General features: G+C 34.5%; 5 protein-coding genes and 1 non-coding gene across 6 annotated transcripts; 1 reads left to right on the forward strand and 5 right to left on the reverse strand.

Moving 5' to 3' along the window:
* Positions 1–489: 489 nt before the first annotated feature.
* On the forward strand, positions 490–4,227 carry LOC106352319. The gene is made up of 3 exons (XM_013878907.3): positions 490–2,252; positions 3,441–3,633; positions 3,751–4,227. The coding sequence occupies exons 1-3, from the start codon at positions 1,683–1,685 to the stop codon at positions 4,185–4,187; spliced, it is 1,200 nt and encodes a 399-aa protein (XP_013734361.2). The 5' UTR covers positions 490–1,682; the 3' UTR covers positions 4,188–4,227.
* A 394-nt stretch (positions 4,228–4,621) lies between these two features.
* On the reverse strand, positions 4,622–8,126 carry LOC106352318 (ethylene-responsive transcription factor ERF024-like). The gene has a single exon (XM_048775644.1). The coding sequence runs from the start codon at positions 7,253–7,255 to the stop codon at positions 6,692–6,694; it is 564 nt and encodes a 187-aa protein (XP_048631601.1). The 5' UTR covers positions 7,256–8,126; the 3' UTR covers positions 4,622–6,691.
* A 2,123-nt stretch (positions 8,127–10,249) lies between these two features.
* On the reverse strand, positions 10,250–11,997 carry LOC106437896. Its single transcript, XM_013878906.3, has one exon. The coding sequence runs from the start codon at positions 11,332–11,334 to the stop codon at positions 10,369–10,371; it is 966 nt and encodes a 321-aa protein (XP_013734360.2). The 5' UTR covers positions 11,335–11,997; the 3' UTR covers positions 10,250–10,368.
* Positions 11,998–14,193: 2,196 nt separating this feature from the next.
* TRNAL-UAA lies at positions 14,194–14,276 on the reverse strand. The gene has a single exon. It is a non-coding gene; the product is annotated as a tRNA-Leu (tRNA).
* A 429-nt stretch (positions 14,277–14,705) lies between these two features.
* On the reverse strand, positions 14,706–17,743 carry LOC106437895 (bifunctional enolase 2/transcriptional activator-like). Its single transcript, XM_013878904.3, has 11 exons — positions 17,416–17,743; positions 16,832–16,960; positions 16,699–16,746; positions 16,515–16,601; positions 16,340–16,420; positions 16,075–16,257; positions 15,789–16,004; positions 15,511–15,705; positions 15,234–15,425; positions 15,093–15,149; positions 14,706–14,998 (listed from the first exon to the last, which is right to left on the reverse strand). The coding sequence occupies exons 1-11, from the start codon at positions 17,479–17,481 to the stop codon at positions 14,918–14,920; spliced, it is 1,335 nt and encodes a 444-aa protein (XP_013734358.1). The 5' UTR covers positions 17,482–17,743; the 3' UTR covers positions 14,706–14,917.
* Positions 17,744–21,242: 3,499 nt separating this feature from the next.
* LOC106441829 (AT-hook motif nuclear-localized protein 4-like) lies at positions 21,243–27,256 on the reverse strand. Its single transcript, XM_013883589.3, has 5 exons — positions 23,973–27,256; positions 23,499–23,566; positions 22,987–23,115; positions 22,649–22,810; positions 21,243–22,573 (listed from the first exon to the last, which is right to left on the reverse strand). Exons 1-5 carry the CDS (start codon positions 24,217–24,219, stop codon positions 22,370–22,372), a joined length of 810 nt encoding a protein of 269 aa, XP_013739043.2. The 5' UTR covers positions 24,220–27,256; the 3' UTR covers positions 21,243–22,369.
* Positions 27,257–27,530: the final 274 nt, after the last annotated feature.

Genomic DNA, 27,530 nt, shown 5'->3' on the forward strand with positions numbered 1-27,530 from the left:
AACAGCTGCCTTAATTAATAAATTAACAAATTCGAAAATTATGTGAGGACGATAGAATCTTCTTTGTCTATCAATATCCGAACTATTTATAATTTATAGTCGTGATAGAACTGATTTGTCGATTTGTCTCGACTTATAACTGATTTGTCTTGACTTATACTATAGGTTATAGGTATGATCTTTTTCTTGATTTCAACATCGTTAGCATAAGTTTTTAAAAAGCTAAATAAGAAAGATGTTCAGACTAAAACCCGACTAGTCTTGCTCTTGCGGGTCGGCCCACCGACGATAAACAAGATTTATATAGAAACTAGAGATCTACAGCGTCTAACCACACGTGAAATTAATAATTTTGCATTTGAAGAAAATTGATTTCTGGCCTAAACTAACAAAGTGGCTTCTTATTTAGTAGAAACAAATAGACCACTAACGAGTGGTTCATAAGTTCACATTCCTACCACTGTTGTTTGATATTTCTAGAAATAATTAATCAACGATCGATTTCGTTCCATGCTCGGTAACGTTAAATGTAGAACATTGGGTGCTTTTGTTTATAGTTACCTATCATTAATATTCAGATTATGAATTCCGTTAAGTGCCAATCAGATTGTTATCACTAAAACCATATCTTACTGCTTTCAAATGTAGTTAACGTCATTATATATTACTTTTTCTTATCGACATGTAAAATCTCAGGATGTTACTATACAATTTTAAGTGGTGTTACGCAATATTTTGATTTTCTTCCAATCCTAACCTTCTTTTTAAAAATCTTTGAATCTATGACTCGCATACCATACCGATACTACAACTTACACATGTCAAAAATAAGAGCAAACCCAGCATCCCAGTTTTCCTCTTCCCACAACAGGTGGACCGAACCTACATGAATCATGACCCCAGTTTGATTCCTTCATGATGAAAAATTGATTTGTTCTTGCATTAAAAGAGTGCATGAGCACAATACAGTCCAGGTTGTTTATGTAATTAGTCCACAACTATACTCTTTAAAACTTACACGTAAACTCTAATTTTCAGGAGTCTTTTTAAGGCCCACTCTGAAATAATATGCCAACTACACTTTCTTTACAACACAACTTCCGTTACACAAAGACATGTCAATTATAACTCAATATGAAGAGAAACCAAAACCGTTTTGTTTTGGTCTAGGATTTCTCCAAAAACCGGTTTAAATCGAGTTTTTTTTTAACACTGGTCAAATCTCAAATACATCATCATATAATCTCTGATCATTTAGATATGATTATCAACTATGTATAACACATGTGATATTGATGAATAATATTTCCACTATACACTTTAATTCTCCCTGTAAGATTTGGATCGACGTACGATTATGAATGTACAACATTAGATGTGAATTTTTTAGTCCAGCTTAAATCTAGTTTCCTCTTTCCAGATTATTTTTGTAACCATAAAACCAATGTTTGGTTTGGGATGTTTTGATAAAATATTAAGAAGAAAACTTTATTTTATTTTTCAAGATGCTAGAAAATAACCAAATCCAAGCATTGACTCTTTATCCAATGTCATACCCTTTGTCTATAACTGTTCCTCACCATTCACTGATAGAAAGATAACCTTTTATTACGTGATTCTGAATTCCACATAGGTAGAGATAGAGAGAGAACAAATAAAAGTTTAAATTAAATTTTATCTCCATGGCTGCTGAGAAGAAGAAACACTTACGTGAGCTTCTTGAAGATGACCAAGAACCTTTTCATCTCAACCATTACATAGCCGACCTTCGATCACAGATGGGTTACTCCGATTTGCGTGTCAAGAAACTAAAGCCCCAAAACGCAGCCGTTCTACCTCCTGGTTTCTTCACATGCGGCGAGAGCTCTTGTTTCTTGGCAACTCATCATACTAATAAATCTCCTCTCTTTGAACTCCGGTCGCCGTCGAAGAAGGAATCTAGTGACGGTCAAGTTTTCCTTCGTATTCCTGCGAGAACCGCCGCAATTCTACTAGAAGCGGCGACGAGGATACAGAAGCAGCAGTCAGAGAAGGCTAACAAGACTAACAACAGAGGAAACGCGTTTGGGTTGTTCGGGTCCGTTTTGAAGCGGTTGACAAACCGTAAAGCAAAACCGCGTTCGGATAACGCTGATAAGTGCTTTTGTGAGAGCCCTTTTCATTTCGTTCTCCATGCAACTCCTTCTACTTCCAGTCAACAGACTCCACAGTTCACGTCGACGGCTACTTCTCCGGCACGACGTAGTACAGAGGTTTTCTCTCAATCTATCAACTAATCATCGTTATACAGGAAAAGTTCGAAAATTTTATAGGACTGTTAAACAAATAGTATTAATTTTATATCAGATTGCCAAATAATCCTAATTCTTACGCCATAAAATCCAAATTATACTCTAAAATATTATTAACCCTAAACCATAACATTTCAAATTTATAAGTGTAATAGTAAATTCCAAATAATTACGAAAATAGTCTTAATTATTATCAATTATCAAGATAATCATAAATTTAAACCATAAACTCCAAATTACAATCTAAAATCCAAAATCCAAAATTATAAACCATAACATTTCAAATTTGTAAATGTAGTGGTAAATTCCAAAAAATGCCATATTTTCTTAGTTTGAAATATTTAACAACTTTATATTTGAATTTTCAGGTGTTTCATTTATGTCCTAAATAAATCCACTGGTAGTTAATATACATGAGTCATAAATTACCATTCAGTGATAGAAAAAAAAAAGTTAAAGACATTCTATAGAAAAACTGAAAAAACATCTGACTAGAGCAGAGACACACATGGCTGGCTGAAAATTGCCTGTTTGATATGACTGATTCATGTAAATTCTTCAGGAGTACGGTAAATATGTTAACATATATGAGTCATAAATTACCATTCACTTTATAATGAAAATTGCCTGTTTGATATGCCCATGTCCTTGATTGTTCACCTGTCGCAGAGTCTTGATGTGGTGGGGGTGTTTATGTCATTTTGTATTTCCCCACTATGATGATTGTTGCATCTCACTTAGTTCAACTATAAAGTTTTCTAACCAATTAGTTCTCTGGCAAGTTACCCAAAACACATTTTCTACCATTTAATTCAGTAGGTTTAAGTCTTAAATGTGAACCAAAACTTGTGTTAGCTAGTCTTAGAAAATGTCAGTATCAAGGTTTTGTAAAAAGTTGCAATCCTTTTAGGGAAATATATGTCGCACAAAATTTTAAAAAGTTGCCCTATTTCAATATTTGTGGTTGTAGTAGTATAAAGAAAATGCATGGTAAGAAGTTAAAATAAGTAATTGAGTAGTAATGAATCTAGATAAATACAACCTTTATGGATATAAACTTGAATAGCTAAATTTAGTTGATCCAAATCCAGATATAGTAAGAGACAAAAAATGGTGAAACAGAAAGTGTTTTTAAATGAGTTGTAACAGGATGAAGATAGCGATGAGACAGAGAGCTTAGAGAAAGTGAGAGGACAAGACGAAGAAGATAAAGAAGAGGAAGACAAGGAACAATGTAGCCCTGTTTCTGTACTTGACCCTCTTGAGAAAGAAGAGGACCACCACCAACGAGAGGTGCCTGACCATCTCAATCTCCTCTCGTGCAGCTTTGAAGTTGTACAACGTGAGTAACCAATCTTTCGTCACATCACATGGGCCAAAGGAAATGGAAACATAAATTAAAATTGGTCCCCGAGTCTTTTTAAGGGTTTTGAAATCGTTTTATGTTTTGACTAAATAGGGACGAAAAGGCGGCGGCTACTCAAGAAGCTTTGTAGATTCGAGAAGTTGGCAGGGATGGACCCAGTAGACCTCGAAGGGAAGATGTCAGAAGAACAAGAAGAAGAGAATGAGGAGAGCGTGGAAGACGATAACATGAGGGTTTATGATTTGGCTGAAGAATATGAGGACATGGATGAAGCCATGGCACGAGAGAGCGGATGGGTGGAAGAGGAGAGGACGAAGAAGTGGAGGATGATGAATGCATGGAGGCTAGGAATGGGTGCGGAGGAAGCCGCGGAGGCGGTGGTGCAGAAAGATATAAGAGGGGAGGCCGGAGAATGGACAAGACACGGTGGAGAAGTGGAGGAGGCTGTGTCGGAAATCGAGCTCTCTATCTTCATCTTCTTGATTGATGAATTTTCCCACGAACTTGTCTCCTCCTTCATGAACGAATAATGAATTTTATTAGAGAAAGGAAAGTTACTAGATTTCTAGATATCTTTGACTTGGTTAACCTATATTAACATCCATAACGCTAGTGTCCTAGATTTTCTTCATTTCTTGTTGCTTAGAACGCTTCCAAAAAGTGTCACAATGTTAATATTCTTGGTCAACCATATGTATATTCTCTTGTACAAATCTTTCAATGAATGTTTTCTTGGGAAAACTTAATTTTATTTTTTATTTGGTAGTCAAAACATTTTCTTATTTACAAAGTTCAACGTCTCGAATTAGTATCTATGTTTGATATTTCCTTTGTTTTTTGCTAAGTCTGTGGAAGAAGACTCGGTCGATTTATCCGTATTCTTCCTTATTTAAATCATGCCTTGAGCCTTACAAACGGTATACACATATCAATTCCTGAATAAAACACCGATTAATTTTGACATTTCCCTTCTACTGCTTTCAAAATTGTTATTTGTCACATTTTCTATTTTCACGAGCGTATTAATAAGCAACAAAACACCGTTCTCTAATCCTACAGACCAGACAAGTTGTCGTGAAGAGATTCAAGGGATGATTCAAGATCACGAGCGTTCTAAGGTTGACATGCGCGTTAATAATCACATGACGCGCTCTCGAGAGGGCAGTCTAGTCGAGGAGGCCATCGTAAAGCTTCAGAGGTTCAAAGTACGTACGGTTAACATCTTGGTGGGAGGAGAAGCTAATGAACAGAAGAAGTAAAAGAAGTACCAACCTTTGAATTCATTCATTCATCTCCAACCAACAAGACTTAAATATCCATTGCTCATCATTTTTCTTGTGGGCTACTTGGATTGCTATTAAATTTCAAAAGGCCCATATAGTTGAAATATATTTAGACCTTTCGTACATGTGCATGTGTAATGTGTATGCATCAATTTCTTCCATACATATAAAAGTGTTATAATTTTGTCAAGTGTTAAGTTAAAGAAGTTATTTTTGTTTTAGCAATTTTTTTGTTTTGTGTAGTTGACAAGCTTCTCCAGTGCACGAAAACAAATTCAAAACTTTAGGAATTCGATTCTAGCAGCAGTATGCAAAAAAAAAGAAAAAAAAGTAGTACTTAACTAATAAAATGTTATCAACTCTTTTGGTAGAATAACTAAAGTATTTCCGTTTGCTTTCCGATTTTATTAAATTTACTACTTCGGAGTCTTCCAGATTTATATTAGGTCAAATACCAAAATGTTACGTACGTAAGAGCAGCCACAATGGTTAAAAACTTTAAAAAGTTCTTAAGCAAAAATAAATAAATTAATATTTTAATATAAATTAATTTTTTAACTAAATTTTTAAATATAAATTAATTGTTTAACTAAATTTTAATCTAAAAAATATAATTACTTCAATCACAAAATGACAAGTGTACCCTGAGTTTCCAACGAAGTTCTTCAAAACTGTTAATTTGGAACTTCCTTCTTTTCTTTTTTTCTTTAGGTTTGATTATTTTCAATTTTTTTATTATAAAATACCCATGTTAGATATTTTCATTGAAGGTTTCTAAGTCTTTATTTAATAAAAAAATATAAAAATGTGGAATGGATCATTTTAACTGGTCAATATAAGGTTAGACTTAACACATCTATGTCTCGAAAAGACTTTTAATAAAAGCATTAATTAATGTAGAAAGAAAACTACATATAAAAAATCAGCAAGGTTATGATTCGATTATGACTCCTATCCACAATCAACTTGTGTGCTATCCTCACCAAACCCATTTAGCATCTTTTCATTCTTCTAACTATCTATGTATCGTCGACCTCGAGTTATTTGCAAATATTTTCTTTATCTGTTTGCTAGGGCTATATATATAATATATATATGCAATGCTCAAGTTCATTCTCCAAGTTACTTAGGTAACAAAAATAAATAATAATACGGTTCAAAAAATTATATTTTCATCAAAATTTTCTAGGCCAAAATTCAAACTATATCGAAATTTGAATTACCATGAAGAGATATGATGTGGTGGTCCATTAATATATGTTGCAACTAGAATCATTCCATAGCATTGGTGACCATTACGTGATTTTTTTTTTTACATTCACTTTCACAAGCACACTCGAAATGGGTTACGGTGCAAATTGTTTTCATACTTCTGTGAAATTAGCTTTGGATTATAGGAAGTATATATTACAAACATCAGTTATATCAACAACTGTTTGATGCCAAGCCTTATGAAAAAATTATCCATCTGTAAACTAAACAAAGTAGTATCGCTCAAGGCATTGACTGCGATAACATTTGGAATTAATTTACATCATGACTAGATTGTAAGACAATAATCTTAAGGCAAAAACTTTAATACAGTACGACCTTATCTGACCGTCTTAACGGGGCCTAACCGTGCATGCAATGCAATGCATCACTAGACACTGTTTCCTTATTTCGTACATACATATAGATAATATATATAAACAGTACACACTCACATACTTATATATATATATATATAATATGGTTGATTAGTTTAGTTATCAAGGAAAACTCCACAAGTAATCGTCTGCCCCTGTGTAACCATAACCGTCGGAAGCAGCATCAAAGGTAGGTTGACGAGGCGGGCTGAGAAGCATTCCTTCAGCCATGTTCATGAGCATATTAGGCATGTCAAATATGAAATCCTCGTCCATGAATCCATATGTATCCTCATAACTACCATTCATCATCATCACGTTACTCCGTTCCACACTGCTTGTTGCGCTGTTGTTATTGGTCATGACAATGGCATCCCTAGCAGCACCAAAAGCAGCGGCGGCTGAAGCGGCTGCGGCTTGGATGTCTCGTGGAGACATGGTGGCTGGGACAGGGAAAGATGAAGCTGAGTTTGGAAAGTTGAGTTCAGTTTGAGTTCCTTTGAGTGCTAGAGCAGCCACATCATAGGCTATTGCCGCCATCTCCGGGGTCGAGAATGTTCCTAACCAGATACGGTTAGGTGTTCTCGGCTCACGTATCTCGGACACCCATTTGTCTGAGTTCTTTCGTTGTCTCACTCCCTTGTACAAAGGGTGGCGGCCACCATTTTCTTTGGAGGTTCCTGGCATATATATTGATAATGAGAATTAGAGGTTTGAGGAGAGATGTGTGTGAGTTTGATGAAGGAGAGGATGAGATCGAAGCCATTTTATGGGGGGAGTTAAGTTAGTTGTAGAGTGAAGTAGTGAAGAGAAGAGAGTGAACCAAGTGCAAACCAGTTATGGATGAAGAGATTAGGGTTTGGAAGGGAGTGATCACAGCTCTTTGATGATGAAGTTAAAGCTGTAAAGACATACTTTTAATTGCTTCTCTGGTTGTAAAATCGCGTTTTTAGGTGGTGGTCAAATAAGTCGCAGTGTATATATGCCCGTTTCTATTGAAAGTGGTAGTTTTCGTTATCTCAGGTTCATGAATTAATACATAATATATATAAATGTCATTCATGATCTTGACATCACTTTATTTTATAAACACTTTAATTAGAAGTTGGACTACTTACTTTTGCTTGAAATAAAACTAGGTAAATGACGCTTCAATGTGGCAGAATTACTCACACACATATATATAATATGTTATTCACCCTATAAATATATAATATATATTGCGTACTTTGGGGGTGAATGGTTATTCCAGAATAGAAATGAATATATAGTTGACTTGGGGAGGAATACTTATATAGTAATCACATCTTAAGAGTGTTTTAGAAATGCTAAGAAACAATTAGTGAGTGCATCGCTTTTTAGGTCAATTTATTTAATTAAGGCTTTATCACTCCGATCCACTAGACATTATTATATTGTAATAGACTTTCTTTATTAATCTCAACAAAGCTTGTCAAATCCATTAGGGTAAGAAATCAATTTCACGTCTCGATATACCGTGGGATATGTCCGCATCAGCTCCACATATATATATATATATATATATTAAAAATTTCACCTATTAAGGCTTCAATGGCATGCAGATAAAAAAATACAGAGAATTTGATGTCAAACATTTTACATGTAAAAACAGTAAATTTTCAGTGGCTCAGATAGTAAAACTAAGCATGGTGCACCCATAATATCACTGGTTCAATTCCTCTTTCATGTATATTTAATTTTTATTACTAGTGATGCACCCAGTTGAAAAGACTTCTAGATTCGCCCCTGCATGTATAGACATCTTCTAAGTGAATTATATGGTGTCTAAATATGTTCTCTAGCTATAATATTTTGTTGAAAACATTGGGAATGATTATACTACTTTGTAAATGGAATGATCGAGGACTAACTTAATGTTTGTTCAACAAAGTCAAATTGTTTTGTAAACCTTTTCTTTTGATCTTAGTCTCATGCTATATATACTCTTAAAGGAAGCGTGTATTCTGGAAGCAGTCGGTAAATCCTTTCGGCATAAAAATAGTGGCAATGTCAAAGGACTCCGACAAGTTTGCAAGTAGCTCAATATAATGATAGTACAACTTCTACTATACAATTTCGGTAGAAGTTCGGATATTTTTTCTTGAATTAGTGTACACATTTTAAATGTATTGGATCTTCTTAACAGATCAATAAAAAGTAGATTACTGAGGAAAATTTTAATTCCAATAGAAAGAGTGAATTTCTTATTGCATTGAAATGTGTAAAGCATGACAGGTAAGCGTGTTGTGTAGCAAGTCTTAACATGTCGGCTACTTGTAGGCCTGTAGCAAACATATTGCAGTTTGGGCTCCAAAGTTGTAAGCCCAACAATTTTCGTCAACCTCTTCTAATCTCTGGAGTTCCATAACAGTCTCTTTAATCACCCTACCTAATAATTGCCGATCAGTATTTACATTTTTTAATCTAGTTTTAGTCAGATGAAAATTTCTAGAAAACAGTGAACATTTGCAAAATTTGACTTTGAGATCTTGGAACAGAAATTAGATCTGATAGTTATGTGAGACTAATGAGTAGTCCATTGAAAGAAAAACTGCGACTCATCACATTATTTTTGAGTGGTACTTTTAAGAATCATCAAATTCTTTTGGACTCTTTCTTCTTTACATTTTTCATATCTGCCTTTTTAGGCTGATAAATAAGGTTACATACATTTATTTGAGGCATAATTCGTCTACCACGTACGGTTTAGAATATAAATTCAGTTTTGATTACGTGATAGTGAAGGCAAACTTCCACGCTATCAAACCCAGCCATAGATTGTGACAATTCTTTAAGTAGATAGTTCCTTTCTCCTTTTTTCTTTCTTTTAATAAAGAAAAGAGAAGAGGATTGTTACATAAATCCCGTGAAAAAAAATGGAAAATTCATGACAGATGAGTCCTCGTGAAACTTCCCCAAATAAACACAGACAACGTAAAAAAAAATGAGGACTTAAATCTAATAGCTGTCTGGAGAGGATTTATCATTTTTGGGGTGGGATCTACATGCTGCATTCAAAGTGAACTTGTGACTTTGTGAGGGAGTTCCTAGCGCTCATAAACTTGTGGGGTTGTCACTTGGTTGATTTTTTGTTCGTCACAGGAGCTAGGAGCTGGCTTTCGACTTGGATCTTAATTGAAAAAGGGTCTTTATGCTTATCTTCGTACCTTTGGACATGCATGCGAGAAAGCAAATGGTCAAAATTAAAAGTGTACACGACGGACGAAAGGTAGGTGAATTATCTGGTGTTTCACGTCAAACAGAAACCACACGACTAGTAAAAAACAGACAAATGATAGTTGGTTTTAAACCGGGTCTAAAGACACGTGATCCATGATTAAATTTACTGTTCAAAATTTTGGAATCATACTCTCATCGAAACTTGAAAATAAATAATACATGGCGTTTGATGATAAGAAAGAGTATCACCATTGGTGAATCTTTCAATAAGTTTTTAACCATTAAAAAGATAATTTTGATCATTATCAATAGCTCAATTTATCAATAGTTCTACACAGGGTTGTTCCAGAGATTTATAGAACTTGAAACAATTATAGATTAAGAGTCGGATGATCTAAACGTGTAAGTTTTTGATAATTTCAGACCATATGATCTTATATTAACAATTGAGAGTCAATGCAGATGTTAAACAAGAACATCTACTTCAAATATCATGAAAACTTTATATATTAAAATCAGACAACGAAGAGTTATGTAAACGTCAAAACCATCCATATAACAAAGGGTTAAAAAATCAATGCATCAGTAATTTTTTTTTTTTACTTTTTAGAAACACAAATGACAAGAGAAAACGAATGTTTGGCTTCTCTTAACCCAATCTTCTTGTTCTCTTCTTCATCTTCCTCTAGCCACAATCTGCTATCCAATCCACTCCTCCTCCTGAACATAAACACAGCACACGGAGGAGAAGACGAGGAGGAAGAAGAGGACGAAGACGACGTCGTTTTAGAACCAGTCGAAGAAGACGACGCCGTTTCTTTGAAGAACCAGTCGTGCAAGTCCCACATCATATCGATAAGCATACCATCGAAGAACATCGTTTGGTTCCCTCTGAAGTTCCACTTGAGCTTCTTCACCTGAAACACTTTCCTCTTATCCACCCAAACCGACATCGTTTCAGGACTTTTTAGTTTCCATAAATACCCTTCCTCTCCACCCCCACCGCCACCACCACCACCTCCTCCTCCGCCGCCGCATTGTATCTGAATCTCGTGTTTACTCCCGGCGTCGGAGAATTTAGCTTTTGTCGAGAGCCAGCAACTCCCGGAGTATCTCTCCGTTCTGGAGACCCTCCACGACGACGTGTCTCGCCGGTCAACGTCGCCGACTCGGAGGACAACCTCGGAATTCACCACGACGGCGACGGAGAACCCTCTCGTCGGTTCAGGACCGCCGTTATCGTACTCAGCCTCCGTTAGATCCCAGAGGATCTCAGCGTTGAGTGAGCCGGAGGAAGAAGTCAGCTTTCTCGACCCTTTTGGTTTCTTTAGCGAAACGGAGTAAGACTTCGCCGGCGTTGTTGAGATAACGACGGTGAGATTATCCGACCAGGTGAGCGAAACAGAGACGGGTTTGTCGGAGGAGGATGTATAAGTGGTGGTTACCGTGTCGGGGATCGAAGGAGGTAATGTCGGAGAGATGTAGGTATGGTTTGAAGGACCTGAACAGTACGTGTCTGATACTTTAATGGCGTGTTCGCTGTAACAAGCCGCGAGACCTCTCATGATGATGAGAAAGAAAATGAAAGCTATTTTTCTGAGAAAGTTGGAAAGATGGAAACTTTAAGGAAAGATTTTGAAAAGGGTTATGGATGCTATACGTGTGATTAAAGAGAGATAAGAAATAGCTTGAGGAGGGAGACAAAGTTTTGAAAAGAAGATAAAGTTTTGGTGGAGTTTACAGATTCTGTCTTTTAGAGATTAGAGACGACGTGGAAGAACATAGACTTGACAGAGTGAATGGAACTTTTAAAAGAGAGGTTATTTTTCCGGGAGAAATGTAAAAATAAATAAAAACTGAGGAAGTTTTAATAAGATTTGGTACGGAAGAGTTGCAGAGAAGATATGGAGGAAGAAAGACAGAGATGAATTATTCTTGTTGTCTTGGATGTGTGTTCATTCGGGCATGTGAAGATGTCCATGTCTCTGCCCTCTGACTTTTTGAGTTTCATCCGGTCTGTAAAATATTAATTTTATTTTAAAACTTTAGTTGATGAAATTTAAAGAAATCGAATCATTAAATGTAAGTTAGATATGGCCATATGGGATTGAAAAAAATAAGCCAACGACAAGAGATCAAGAGGTATAATTATATAGTTTTGAAACCATGTTCCTTGCATTATCAGCATGTAATAATTTAATAAATTTTAGCCATTCCTGAATTTTTTGATCAAAAAAGATATTCCTGATTTTATCAACATGTATAATCCAACAACAGAGATTGATTTGAATGGTATATATTATTGTTAAGATATTTTTTCATCTTTTTGATAAAATAAAAGAAGAAGATTTTTTCATATATTTATATTCCAAGTCCTTGAGTATGCATTTTCTACACACATTTGATTGTTTGAAGTATGAACCTAAAAATTACTAATCACGGCTCCAAGCCTCCAACCATAATGATATACTAAAAACAGCTTTCTCTATTTCAGTTCAGTTTATTTATAAAAATCCATATTGTAAAAGAAAAAAAATTCTCTTGGGTCGTTATATAGACGTCTTTATGAAAACTCAACGAACGGACCATTGATAGCTCTTTTTCAGTCTACATTTATTTAGTTATTAATCCACATAAACAAGTTAATTTATAGTTGCCGCCAAAATGATAAATTAATAAATAGCTTGTTGCAAGAAAAACAAATTGAATAATGGTTTGACCTGGAATTATACAGGTTAGTTGTTGTAATAAGACGTGTGTGTTTGGTCTTTTAAATTCGTAAATCTAAGAAACATATTACCAAGTGACGTCTTCTAAAGTATGACAATTATGCAAATCTTACAAAAACGAACACACACGGGAGGTGAAGACTTGCATCACTGGACCTATCTGATTAAGCAATGACTAGTTAAATTTGCGAATAATCAAAACCCTTAGCTTATCCTCAATGAAATTGAAAAGGAAGCCTATCCGATTCAACATTAAATGTTGACCAGCTCTCATTCACGTGAACATTGGTGTGGGTTTCCCGAAAGGAAGGAAATGAGCTCCGCTCTCTTCTTTTTAGCTCTCACCCCCACCTACATACACAGCCCTATAACAACACTCCACACACTCAATTTAACTCTCACACCTTTTGCATTTCTCTCTTTCTCAAATTAAATGTTTGATTTTAATTTCCTCTTTCCCCATCCACTCTACAAGCAAGCAAATGGTTGTCATGAAGGCAACTTCTAACTACAACTACACTCCAAAATGAAATATGATAATAAAATCATTGCCAAGGTACTACATATTTGGCCTCATGGGTTGCTTCAGATGCCCATGATACGTAACCTGGCAAATCTATGTTCATAAGAAATCCGATTGCCCGCATATTCTTTTGCGACACATGAAAGAAAGGCATATAATGTGGAATGTGCATTACCGGGAAGGCTTCTTTGCTATTTTGTATTTCGTATAGAATGAAAAAAAAAAGAGAGAGACAAAGCATACATGAGAACTTTTTAAAAAAAATACTGCACATCTTTTTTTCTCTAACTCGAAGCTTGACACTTTTCTACAAAACTAGTATAATCATGAGAACTCACAAACCCGTTCCCCTGTGATGCTACCGCTTCCTCCAGGATAGGTTTATTGGCCTTCATATGGAGGTTACTCAAACCATTTCCTAGAAGAATGGAACCAAACGAGTAAGGAAAACGTAAAGGTGGATTTATGCTGAATTATAGAATGGAGTTTGAGATAGAACTAAGTTACCTGTTTGATTGCTCTCCCAATTTCCAGGGTCAGCAAAGAACTATTAGACAAACAATCTGTAAGCAATGGTAAGGTAAGAAGCTCCCTTGAACATCCATTGAGCCACTTCTTGCCTGAAATAGTCCTCAAACATCTCTCCACATAATATACATGCGCACTGGTTCTCATCAGCATCTACGGATGGACCATCTTCAACAACACTCTCGGGTTCACTCAGAACTTCCTCATATTCAGTAAACAGGTTCTAGGTCTCCAGGCTTTGCTGCTATCCAGTCCTCAGCCTTTGGAAACCAATCTTTACATTTACTTTTTGTGCCACTTAACTCAAGCTTCTTATCGTGCATCTCCATGTGTCTATCAAATTCTTCCTTTTGTTTAAGGCGAACAGCACAGGAGGTGCAGAGATGTGGAAGGTCATCAAAGAGACTATTAATCACACGAATGTAAATCGCATCAGATCATATTCATCGCTAAACTAAGATTTGGTTTACACGCTTCCACATATAGATATCTCTAAAACTAGATTTTGACCCGTGCAAAAGAAAAATAAAGATTATATCACGGTTTCCCTTAAATTTATATAGCTTGAAAAGAAAAATAAAATTATAACAAACGAACTGGAACAACTATCAACTATGTTGCATATGAATGTAAATCAAAATAAATGCAGGCTGTGGGGTTCGAACCCACGCGCACTTATGTGCAGAAGAACTTAAGTCTTCCCCCTTAACCACTCGGGCAAACCTGCTTTTGTTGAAACAAAGGAATATGTCATTAATAAAGAAAGTTTAGATTTTATCCCACAGCCAATACTCAAACCATTCCTCAGTTGCTTACTTTTTTATCCAAACAAAACTTTGTTTCAAGTTTTCAACGCTAAAGTGAACGATAAAACAGAGAAGACATACGATTCTGGTTACAATTTAAGATCTTCGATTCAAGTTGCTACCAGTGTCTAGACAGTTTGTAACACACTTGAACTCTAGTTAATAGAAAAGAAAATATCTAACGCAAACATTTTCTTTTCTTGCACTGTGCGTTAGACCTTAGAAATAACAATTATATAAAGTTTATAACTCTAAAGAATCCATTTATACTACAGGTGCTTGAAACAAGCTGAAGCACATGTAACCAGTTAGAAGACAGACCATGTGATTCATAAGAATCACACGAGAAATTGAGTAAAGCCGAAATTATATTATAAAAGAACGCTGCTGTTGTCTATAAAGACAAAGCTATCTCAGGTTTCTCTTACAAAAATAAGGGTTCAAATCATAAACACAGAAAAAACAGAAGCGTAGTGTTTTATTTAAGCAAAATGACCAAAACAACTCTCATCCTCTTCGCGTCACAAAAGACCACTTTGCTTCAAAAAAGCTTGTACTTCTTCTAGTAGGGCTCCACAGGCTTGCGGAAGTTGGCTCCAGCGTAAACTGCCTCTGATCCCAACTCCTCCTCAATACGCAAAAGCTGGTCATGATTACAACAATCAACCAAACAGATTAGTCAATGAAAAGCTACTGTGCTCTTGATTGTTGTTAAAAACACACAGATCATGTCTAACCTGGTTGTACTTGGCAAGACGCTCGGATCTGCAAGGAGCTCCAGTCTTGATTTGTCCCTGTCAAGAGAGAGAGAGAAATCAAAATGAGAATCAGACAACAAGGTAGTGTGTTACTTGGCATTTGAATGGTTTAAAACTTACAGTAGACAAGCCAACGGATAAGTCAGCGATGAAGGTGTCCTCGGTTTCACCACTTCGGTGGCTAGCCATCACTCCCCATCCTGCTCTCTTTGACATCTTCACTGCCTCAATACTCTCTGTTACTGACCCGATTTGATTAACCTTCAAGAGAAGAGCATTGCAAGACTTTTCTGCGATTGCCTTGGCAACTCTCTGCAAGAAGAACGAGTATAAACAAAGATAAGCAATATAGATAGAGATAGAGAAAGTGGTAAGAACATCTGGTTAAGTTACAAACCTTGGGGTTGGTGACCAACAAATCATCACCGACAATCTGAACATTGTCTCCACACTCGGCGGTCATCTTAGCATAGTGCTCCCAGTCATCTTGGTCAAATGGGTCCTCAATGGACACAATTGGGTACTCAGCAACGAAGGACTTGTACAGGTCCTTGAGAGCATCTCCAGAAATCTTCTGAGAACCATTGTTGTTCTGCAGAGAAACAAACATAGCATGAGCATAGTTCTTGAGTTTTTTTAATCAATTTAGCAAAAGGAAATTAAGGGAAGTTCCACCTCTTCTTTGAAGTTCAAGTCGTAAGTCTTGTCAGATGAGTAGAACTCAGAAGCGGCAACATCCATCCCAATGACAACCTTGCCAGTGTATCCAGCCTTCTCGATAGCAGTCTTAAGCAGTTCAAGACCTTCCTTGTTTTCTTGAATGTTTGGTGCAAAGCCCCCTTCATCACCGACGTTGGTGGCATCCTGTCCATACTTCTTCTTAATCACAGACTGAAAAAACATACGAAAACATGTTAGCCCACATAAAATTTGCATCTTTAATGAGGGTACTAGAGGTTACCTTCAAGTTGTGGTAAACTTCAACACCCATTTTCATGGCTTCTTTGAAAGAAGAAGCTCCAACAGGGAGGATCATAAACTCCTGCATGGCGAGCTTGTTTCCGGCATGGGATCCACCATTGATAACGTTGAACGCAGGAACTGGTAGCACAATCTTAGGGTTACCAGCAAGATTGGCAATGTGCTGCATCCAAATACAACAATGGAAAAGCTTAGAACATCTAGTACCAGAAAAAACCAAGTTAGACACACAAGAGTCATCCTACCTTGTAGAGAGGAATGCCACTGACAACAGCCCCAGCTTTGCAGACAGCTAGAGATACAGCAAGAATAGCATTGGCTCCAAGCTGTGCACACACAAAAAAAAGAAGAAACAAGATGGTCAGATTCCTCCTTCAATCTTAAAATGAAACACAAAACATGAGTTTCCCTTTGAATCACCTTTTGCTTGCACCATCCCCATTCGTTCTGGGTTCCATCAAGTTCATGGACCATGAAGTTGTCAATAGCAGTCTGCTGAGTTGGGTCCTACAAGAAACAATTAAAAAAAAAATGAATATCAGAAAATAACACCTTTTAGATACAATCCAAAGCACTAGAAATAAATTAAGGAGAAAAGACTCACTTTTCCAATCAAAGCTGGGCCGATGATGGAGTTCACATTGCCAACAGCCTATAGACATCAACAAAGAAAAAATCAGACAAAAAGAAAACACTTCTTCAACAAAAAAAAAAAGACAACAGTCTCAAAGTCTCACCTTAGAGACACCCTTTCCAAGGTAGTCTGATCCACCATCCCTAAGCTCAAGAGCCTCGTAGATACCGGTGGAAGCTCCACTCGGAACCGCTGCTGTAACCTTAACACCACTTGATGTGTGTACATCGACCTAAACCATTATCAGACCAATACCTGTAACCATCAGCTTCTTCTCTATGTATTAAAATATATCCTAACTTGAATAAGTGTCCATTGTACATTATATAAAACCATATATAACAAACTATACAAAATCAATTGAGTTAAACCAGCAAAATAAAACCGAATTTAATCATAACATAACCGAATTAAACCATAAGACAACCGAATTAACCATAAGATAGCCTCATTTAACCATAAGATAGCCTCATTTAACCATAAGAATCCCGTATAAACCATAAGATAACCGACTTTAACCAAACGATAACCGAATTCAACCATATGATAACCGAATTTAACCAAATGAACACAGATCCGTCTCAAGAATCATATAAACATGATGGATGACTAATCATCGTCTCCAAAATCACAATCTCATTCCCCCTAAGCTCAAAATAAGCATCGCGAGTGAGAGAAGAAACGAACCTCGACGGTGGGATTGCCACGGCTGTCGAAGATCTGCCTAGCTTTAACAGCGGTGATAGTGGCCATGGTTGAGTAGAGATCTGGAGATGATAGGCGATGAGTTCGAGGGTTTTAAGTGGACGATGATGATGAAGTGGGTGGTTCGGTTTGATAATATATAAAGAGGAAGAGGGTGAAGGAGAGACGTTGGATTGTTTTGATAAGAACCGTTGGATGATATAAGGTAGGTCCGCATAATGGAAAGAAGACAAAACGATGTGTTGCACGGCTTTTGCAGGCGAGAAGAGGTTTTTTTTTATTAATCTGCCGTTGCTCATTGTCCAAGTAATAATAGTACGACAAGAGTCTTGAACAAGTAATAAATATAGGGAATTTGCATGTTTCATACATTTGAGAAAGTGGAATATGTCAACATTTCTATATTACATAAAATGAAAAAAGGGGAATAATGGGCTCCAAAGTTTGATGGGCGTTGCGTTACAAAACTGTTCTACATTTTGTATAGAGTGGGGCCTGTTTCTTGGTCTACTTTGATACATAACAAAAATTAGTATAGGTTAACAAAATCTTTTGTTCAAGTATATGATCTTTTTCCGGATAAACAATTTATTAACTCTATATTTATATTATTAAAATAGAAGTTATGATCTTTTTCATGTGTGATATTTTTTTAAAATGAATCATCCTCTAGAACGTTGGTTACATTATTATTTTTTTGTATTTTTATAGTAAAATCATAACAACATATTTAATTCTCTTTTTGTTCCATCAAAATATTATTAGATCTGCATAAAAATATATTATTCCATCAATATATAATTATAATAAAACTAAAATTATTGAAAATATGTTAATTATATTTTAATGATAATAACAATTTAAACTTATTAATTTCAAAAGATACATTTTACAAAGATTTTAAAAAATATTTTTTGGTTAGAGAGATTAATTTCTATTTTAAATAAAAATATTTTTTATCCAACTTACTGTATTTCAAGTAATTTCTCATCTTTACTTGAAATTATTATAATGAATTTATTCTCATCTTTATTACAAAATTATTTTGATGTGCAGTGTATCATAGTTTAAAGAAAAACATTTTTATTGTTTTGACAGTATCTCGAAAAAAAAAATCTCTACTATATAGGTCCAATTTAATTTGCTTCCATATAAATTTTAAGTTTAGAAAAATTATGTAAAATATACGTAATAATGCTTTCAAAATAATTTTTGTAAAAAAATACAAAATTTATAGTAATAATATATAAGCCACATAAAAATAGGTATTATAAAGCTATATAATATATAACACTAAATTACATTAAATTATCGATAAATTTGTTATATAAACTAAAATATTTTATTATAGAAAGAGAAAACTTGCATGGATATTCGAAGATCTTACAAGCCAATATACATAATATTTTTTTAATGGTAAATTGTACCCTTTGACGTTCAAAAAAATTATAATTCCCAAACTAACTAAGAAAGTCAAACTGATATTATTTGTATATTCTATAATAATGTCGATTCTATCCTTTTTCTTTATTTTTCTACCGGTTGCATCTCTTCTTTCTATTCTGTTCTTTTATCTTTTTGTGTTTTTTTTTTTCATTTCATCACCAATGTTACATTATTGAAAACAAATCACTTCATTTCTGATGAATCCACCTTAATCACTATTTTGTGTTTCTCCTTATTGTCTATCATCAAATTTTGGTATCATCACTTTTGATCTTCTCTATTGTTGCTTTTCTTCGTTAGTGATATTTTTATTTTTTTATTGATTTCTTGTTTCACCACAATTTTTTTCCCAATATGACTCAGAAACTACGTTGGTATCAAGGACAGAAAGGAAAATTGTGTTATCACCGTAAATTTTAGGCTTATACTATATGATAAGCATATATAGTATAGTATTAACAAGCCTTTTAATATTGTATAGTTTATTTACAAAAATTTTATATATTGTTTTTAGATTTTAATTTGATTTTAAATATTATAAGTACTGTATTTTATATTTGTGTTTAAAGTTTAGTATTTAAGGGTTGAGATGGGGGTTTGAGGGAGGTTTATGATTATATTATTTATCTATTAATTCACATTCAGTTCCATACTATTTTTATATGATATTTATCCTTAACTTTGAGTATGTAAATGGAATAGAACATCTATGATATATTATTTGTAGAGAGTTTATGCTATGTATTTTATAGGAAAAATAAAATCTTATTCTCCATCGTTGTTCCGCTTGCTACATTGTTGAAATACAATCTTATTCTCCATCGTTGTTCCGCTTGCTACATTGTTGTTCTTTCTATTTTATGTTTAAAAAATATTATAAGTATATATTATTTTTTATATTAGAATTTAGGATCTATTGATTAGGATTTAGGGTTTAGTATTTAGGGGTGGAATATAGTTGGGGATGATATTTACAATTATACTATATATAGAGTTTCTATACTATTTATCATCAGTTCATTTATTAGATGTATACTATTTTTATATGATGATCAACTTTATTAGCTTATATATGTGAATGGAATGGGTCCTCTATTATGTACTATTTGAAGATGATTTATACTATGTATCGTATATAAAAAAGAAAATGTTCACTTATCCTCCATATTTATTTCACTGTTTATCGTTGTCTCTTTCTGTTTGTATGTTGTAATTAATTGAGTGTTATCGTGTTATATGCATAATTTGATTCGCCGTTGTGTTATATGAATAAAACAAAAATCACGATTAGCAGAATGTACTATATTCAGTTAGAAGAAATTTTTGTATAGTACAATATGTTTTTTTCCTGGCCACATGTATTACATTTGTCAACATCACCACCTTTCTTCTTTTATCGAATACCTTTTACGTATAAAAGTTAAAACCGGCAGAAAATGGAACAAAGAGTTATTCACATAATAATGTCAAAATCATATTTATATTCGTAATATTACTTTCAAAATTAGTTAGTTAGCAAATTAACCCTTGTTTAATTATAGGATTTTAAATGCTAATTTATTAATTATACATCAATCTCACAAATTTAGTTTACATAATTTTTTTGAAAGAAACAAGTTACTAGATAAGAATAGATATACATCATATATAATGGATAAAATATTTAAACAGAACTCCATTTTTCTCAAAAAAATAAATTTAAACAGAAGTGACTTTGCGAAATTTAATAGACTAATGAAAACTCCGTTACTAACTTTTTTTTTTTATTTTTTTTGGTGCAAATGTTAAAATTCATACCATTTTTAGAGTTTACATTGTTGCAATGTAACTTATTACAAAGAGAGAGAAAAAAGGAAAAAAAGAGAGAGGAGGAGGATCATACATCAGCGATTAGCTATAAGAACAAGAAACCAAAAATAGAACTGAAGCAAAGAGAGAGCTTGAGAAGGATCCCGGGTTATGGAGAGAAGCCTGTCACGCAAAGAACGATCGACCAACTTGAAGAAAGCCAGTGGAGTAAGAGAAACATTCCTGAAGATACGCGCATTACGCTCCCGCCACAGACTGGAAACAATAACTTGAAGCAGTAGCTTGAAGATAACCTTAACCTGATAGGAATGAATACCTTGGTACTGAGAGCACCAAAGAACAAGCGTTTGTAGAGTAGCAGGGGGTAATGATTGGTCCGGGGTAGCATTTCATGGTCAGACTATTCACCGCTGTCTGATTCGATTCCTTTCTCAGCAAGAGGTATACAAAGAAGAGGAAGCTTGAGTCTTCTTCATTTATTCATCAACGTCGTTTCAGTTTAGATTCATAGGTTTTAGTCTCTTTTAACATCTTCAATGCTAGGGTTCATGAGCTTTAAATATGAGATGGAAATTTGATTTTAAATATTATAAGTATATACTGTATTCTATAAATGGGTTTACACAGACAGTGTTCATTTTTCTATGTCTGATAGTTACGTAATTTGTATGTTGAACCATCATTCTGTTTTTGTGCGAAGGGTATATCCTATATGTAGAAATTTGATGTTTCATCATTTGAAATTATAGAACATAACAATTTTAGTGTAAAATGATCTAGAAACCGATGAAAAAAGCCAAAATAAGAACTACTCTTAAGATCTTTTACCATATATAGAATACAGTATACTTAAAATATTTAAAATCAAATTAAAATCAAATTAAAATCAAATTGATCTTGATGTGCATTCCGGACTATACATTCGCGTTTCCAGTGAGTTACCATCCTACAGATGTATACGATGATTCTTTTGGTATGTGATCATTTTTTACTTGACGGTTTCATCTCTTAACTGTAGCCATGATCTTTGTTATAGTTGGTTTGGTTTTGATTCTGTTAGATCCAGAAGGGAGAGTTATGTTCTTACTTGGATGATCTCGCAAATTCATCAGTTGTTCAAGCTTATATAAAAGAGCATTCTTTTGGTCACCCCATGACCGTTCTTCTCATGCGGACTGGTCTTTCTACCGCACAGTGTGGTAAGGGAATATTATCCTTTTCTTTTGCTAATTTTTATTTTATTTGTTATTTTGTTATTTTATGCAAAGAGATAATCTGTTAGTTTAGTTCTATAAAAGATAACTCCGATTTTAGGTTTCTACTAAGTATTGAACATATTTCTAACAATACTTTTGAACCCATTATAATTTTTTTTATCAATTATTAAATCCTCTGAAATGTTTTGTTTAAGTTTTAGCAAGGTTGATGATATTATAAGACAAGAATTCTTTTTAAATATAAATGAGTTTTTATTATCTCCATTGGATCATAAAGAAACCAATGTACCAAATGTTTGATGAATGTTCAGAAGAAAAGAGACAACACTGAAAATATGACTTGAACCAAATTTTGTCTTGTTGGATGCACTTAATACATCAGTTGAGTCTTACACACTCCCAAGAACATAAAAAGCAGAAAATATCCTCTTTCAAGGATTTTATTAACTTAGATTCAGATGAGATTACGGGTTATAACCAGAATACTTCCTGTACCACTCGCTGCTCGAAAAATGAGAAGAGCCTCTCATTTCTGGTTGATGGACTTGTCCTCCAGATGAGGAACCAACTGCGTTTGGTACTGTCGGTGTAACAAGCACAGATGTGGACGTATCTTTCTTCCTCAAAGACGGATTTGGGGTCAACGGCCAGAAACTTCCAATCACAACCTATACAAATGAACCATAATATAATAGCTTCTAATGTTTCAACATTACAAAGAAGATGCTTTCTTTTGTTCTTACCTGAACCTGACTTGCAGCAGTGAGTCTACCGACTAAATTACCACCAAAGACACAACCATCAACTCCACCGATTGTAATACGCCATACTCCTGTCTCATTTCTCACTCCTCCACTTTCAGTTATCTCCACTGTGTTGGTCAGCGAGATTATCTCATAACAATCCTGCACCAAAGTGTTATGATCATCCTATATATCCTATCTAACTCGGTGGCTAACGAGGATCTTTACATTTTGAAAACCCTATATTCTCATGTTCAAACAAGTTATAATATAAATACACTAATTGAGTTTCAAGAATCCAAAATCGGACTACAAGACCGAGTTCATTATATAATTACCTTGAACGTCAGGACTCTGTTAGAGCCGAGCGATTGAATCCTGAGATTAAAAACCGCACCGGTTGCTGACAAAACGCAGATCCCACGAGATCCATTCTGCGTGAAGGACATAATCTTCTCGATGATTTCCTGTAAAATGACCATCAAATACAAAATATAACCATCGCATCTTCAATACGTAATGTTCATGTGCTACAAAGACATATCATATCAGCTTTTTATTAATTGTTAAAATTAATTCATTTGATAAACCACAGCCTAGTCAGAATTAGTCATTCAATATTTTGTATTTATCTTAAATGTCTCGACTCAAAAAATTTACACTAAAAATATTTAATAATATATATTAACAATGTTGTAATCTATTGCACTAGTCAAAGTTAAAATTTATGAAATTTATTTGACTAAACTATATTTTTAATCTTGAAATTGTTATACCATATTTTCATAAAAACAACAAAACTATAATTCTACAACAGCACACTTAATTAAAAGAGGTGTGTTATACGTACCTCTCGGGCATTAATCATGAGCATATGTGCCTTGAAGTCCCCTCCTCCAAGTCTCCTAGTCGGATCAGCTTCAAATCCAAAACACGTTCATAGTTTACCACATATATATATATATATATATATATCTGAACTCTCTTGTTTGAAAACAAATACTAGTTTTCTTCCATTTTCTTTATAGAAGATCAAATATGTATTATGATTCCTATACTGTTTTCAATTGATTTCCCTATAGTTTGAGCAATATATATTTGCCATGAGCAATTTTCCTAAGACCTAACACAAGATAAATATTTTCCCAATGATTTCCATTGACTGAAAACGTAAGCCCTATTCATATTCATATTCATATTCATATCCATATCCATATACACATTAATTTACATATCCTTATTCATATTCATAATCCCATGTCCCTTCAAACATCAAAGATCGAATGGTTATAGTTATTCCGACTAAGAGATCTCAAAGTTTTACCTCCTCCCATACTCAACGACCTCATCGTCGAGGATCTCTCATGTGTTCCAGACAGTACGATCGACTTCCCTTTGGGATCGTACAGGCTCTGCACCAACGTATCGTCCCCTTTGGTCTCCTCCCCCACCGTAGCCCGTACCCTGACGGGAGAGGGAGAGTCACAACTTGAGTCAGAACTTGTGTCAGAACTTGAGTCAGAACTTGAGTCAGACATTGAGACAGAATTGGAGCTCTCGTTTAGATCCATTGTATATATTGATGTTTTTTTGTTTTTTGGACAACTTATAGTATATATAGATTGAAATTCAGAGGTAAGAGTTTGAGATTTTATAAAGTCCCTTATATGACCATGAAAAAATGGGAAAAAAATCTTTATAGTTTGGAAATATTTTCTTGGTCTGAGTTATTTCTTAATTAACTTTTAAATAGGTATATAATATTAGAAATAATATATATGGAGTAAATTTTGTCTTGACTTTTCAAGATATGTTCATTTCTTATTTCTATATATACATATATATAATAAATTTAAAATTGTTTTTGATAAGGTAAATGAGATGGAAATAAATTATTAATAAATTTCATTGGTTTTACTTAACATAAATTTATATAGAAAAAGTAAATTGTTCTAATAATTTTTAATTATATCAAGGATTTTTAGCGGTTTAAACCCCGAACTATTTTTTAGATCGGGAAGAAAAATCTCCAACTAAAATTTTATATTTGTAAACCTTAAACTAGCATTCCGTTAGTGTACTAACCCTTCCGTTAATATTTTCGTGGATGGACAACGTTAATTTGAAACTCTTATATTTGATTGATATCTGAAGCCATTCTTTATGATTATATCCCTTTGGTGTCATTGACATAAGAGATGTCGTTTGAGTTTCATTAAAAAAAGAGAAAAATGACATGTAGTTATCCAAAACAACACGATGTTTATCCAAAACAACACATCATTTAAAAACAAAAAAAAATAGTAAGAAAAAGAGCTTCCCTTTGATTGAACCCAGGTTCCCTTACATTCACAGTTAATCATTCATAACTGAGAAACATTGTTAGTAGTTACATCCTTTTTTATTTGATGGTCCATTTGATTCTGCAAAGCACGTATAAGCGAGACGTCAGACAGTCGCTCACTTTGTAGACAGTTCCGCAGGCTCTGCGATCTTGTTACCCCACTCTAGACCTGAGTATTTCGGATCTGAGGTGTTGTTGGAGGAGGTTGAAGACGGAGCGGAGCCAGTTCTTAACCGGAACGGTTTACTCCTTGTGATGATTGAACCGTTTTCATCGCTTTGGCCAAAATAGATTTCTATTCACTATCGGTTGGTTGAAGATAAGAAGGAGTCGTCTTTGTCTTCGAGATTTGAGATCAAATAGAACAAAAGCTTTAAATTAATAAAGATGGGAACATAAGCAATGATTCTTAATTAGTTCAAGTGGCAAATGACTAAATGCGGATGCAAGGGATTTGGGTTCAAAGAAAGGAGAGTTCAATTTTTTACTTTATTTAATGACACATGTTTTTGGATAACTACATACAGTTTTGACTTTTAATGAAACTAAGCGTTTGAAGTTAACGTTTTTCCATCAGGAAAATGTTAACGGAGGAGTTAATACACTAAAAAAATAAACATTAAGTAGGGGTTATTGGTTGGTGTATTTTGATGGATTCGAAAATCCAAATTAAATTTAGTGTTATTGGTTCTATGATTTAAAAATATGTATTGAAATCATGTGTTATTCGTTTAATGATTCATAAATTCTAATTCAAATCAAGTGTTATTCGTTTAATGATTCATAAATTCTAATTCAAATCAAATGTTATTCAATCATACGGATTTACTAATAGATTTGATTTCATAATGTATTTGAATGGATTTACATGGATTTCTTTGTGAAAAATACAAAGGCCCAAATCCGAAGGAAAACCTCCAGATTTGTAAATACTAATCCGAGAAAATTTGAAAATTTGTATATTTTACTTAGATTTATAAATACTATATGGATTTTTAAATCAATAAAAATATATAAACCAATAACACCTCCTAAATTTTAGTTAAGGGTTTTTTTTCGAACTAGATCTAAAAATAGTTCGGGGTTTAAAACATATCTTGGTTTGACTGACATAAGAAAATCTTATATCAATTAATAACTCTCTTTGGGTTGATGGTCACTGGAGGATGCCTCCTAGGCTCCTACTGCAAGAAGTCTCCAGTTCAAGCACGTCCAAATTCACCTCGCTGGGGAAATGAATGGTCATGGACAGAAAGAATTCTGAAACATACAACAAATATAAGATGAAAATTAAGTAACCACCGGTTTAGTGGCATCGTTTTGTGCTGGTTTAAAAGGGAGTTCCAAAGCACGAAACTCTTTATTTGTTCCTTCATGATCTCTGCCGCAGAGATCGACTTGTTTCTTTGGGAAGACGAAATAAGATATGGAGAGAACATATTGACAGATTTCACCGCAACATCCATATATATATATATATCTCTAGTTTTCTTTGACTGATGAGAGCAGCAAGCGATATATATTATGCATGCAGAATGCAGCTCTGCTTTTCTTTGATCTAATCTTCGTGCCTCCTCGTCACATGTTAATATATATATGGTTTTCTTATGTCAGTCAAACCAAAATGTTGTGTCGTACTTTACTATCAACACATCTCCCCAGACTCATGCAACATATTAATTAATATACACAGAAGCATCCGTTTTGTTTTCTAAATTATATCCTACCACAAAGTTCTTAGTGTTATTAATAGTCATATGGGCTCCGAGACTGACGGACTGCGACATGAAGCCCATGATCAGACTAACTACTCTAAGCCCAATGTGGAATCTCATTCAACGGTCAAAAACGCTGAAGCGTTAACGACAAAGACTCACGCAAAGGGAGCTCGTTGTACGGTTCAGCCAGCTCACATGATAGAGACAGGCAACAGATTTAGCTGTTTAAGATTGTGTGCTGTCACTGGGTGACCTAGCTAGAAGATAAGGTTTAAGGTTGTGTATAAATAACAGAGTGATGTGTAACGCAAAAGACAAGTTGAATAACAAAGAAAGTTAAAGTTTTCATCTTCATTTGTGTCTGTATCTCTCTGATCTTTATGGTATCAGAGCCAGGTTAACAAAGAAGCGATGCGTGCTGTCTATGGCCTTCACTCGGCTCAAGAAGTGTGGTTCACTCTTGGGAAGAAGTATAACAGAGTTTCTGCAACAAGGAGGCTAGATCTACAGCGCAAACTTCAAGGTATGACTAAAGGCCAAAAGACTATGACTGCGTATTTGAATGATGTGAAGAGTGTGTGTGACCAGTTAGACTCAATAGGATGTCCATTGTCTGAACAAGAAGCTATTTATGGTGCTTTAGCTGGTCTTGGAAAAGAATATGAGTCGATATGTACCGTGATTGAGCACTCAATGGATTCTGTCTCTGAGTTGAGCTTTGATGATGATGTCTTTAAACTTGTCACCTTTGATGACAAGTTGAGTGCTCAGACACAGGTCTCTGAGCCAAACCCACATCAGGCGTTTCATGCTGGTAGAG

Source organism: Brassica napus, chromosome A3 (genome assembly GCF_020379485.1).
Source record: "Brassica napus cultivar Da-Ae chromosome A3, Da-Ae, whole genome shotgun sequence".
NCBI lineage: Eukaryota > Viridiplantae > Streptophyta > Magnoliopsida > Brassicales > Brassicaceae > Brassica > Brassica napus.

What these genes read in the sequence shown, in the direction of transcription:
- LOC106352319 (XM_013878907.3), top strand. Translation starts at nt 1,683, where the DNA reads ATGGCTGCTGAGAAGAAGAAACACTTACGTGAGCTTCTTGAAGATGAC. An exon ending in CGGCACGACGTAGTACAGAG is followed by an intron (nt 2,253 to 3,440) that starts GTTTTCTCTCAA and finishes GAGTTGTAACAG; the next exon opens with GATGAAGATAGCGATGAGAC. An exon ending in CAGCTTTGAAGTTGTACAAC is followed by an intron (nt 3,634 to 3,750) that starts GTGAGTAACCAA and finishes TTGACTAAATAG; the next exon opens with GGACGAAAAGGCGGCGGCTA.
- LOC106352318 (XM_048775644.1), bottom strand. Translation starts at nt 7,255, where the DNA reads ATGCCAGGAACCTCCAAAGAAAATGGTGGCCGCCACCCTTTGTACAAG.
- LOC106437896 (XM_013878906.3), bottom strand. Translation starts at nt 11,334, where the DNA reads ATGAGAGGTCTCGCGGCTTGTTACAGCGAACACGCCATTAAAGTATCA.
- LOC106437895 (XM_013878904.3), bottom strand. Translation starts at nt 17,481, where the DNA reads ATGGCCACTATCACCGCTGTTAAAGCTAGGCAGATCTTCGACAGCCGT. An exon ending in TTGGAAAGGGTGTCTCTAAG is followed by an intron (nt 16,747 to 16,831) that starts GTGAGACTTTGA and finishes TGATGTCTATAG; the next exon opens with GCTGTTGGCAATGTGAACTC. An exon ending in GGGGATGGTGCAAGCAAAAG is followed by an intron (nt 16,421 to 16,514) that starts GTGATTCAAAGG and finishes GTGTGTGCACAG; the next exon opens with CTTGGAGCCAATGCTATTCT.
- LOC106441829 (XM_013883589.3), bottom strand. Translation starts at nt 24,219, where the DNA reads ATGGATCTAAACGAGAGCTCCAATTCTGTCTCAATGTCTGACTCAAGT. An exon ending in GTCGTTGAGTATGGGAGGAG is followed by an intron (nt 23,567 to 23,972) that starts GTAAAACTTTGA and finishes TTGGATTTGAAG; the next exon opens with CTGATCCGACTAGGAGACTT. An exon ending in ACAGAGTCCTGACGTTCAAG is followed by an intron (nt 22,811 to 22,986) that starts GTAATTATATAA and finishes ACTTTGGTGCAG; the next exon opens with GATTGTTATGAGATAATCTC.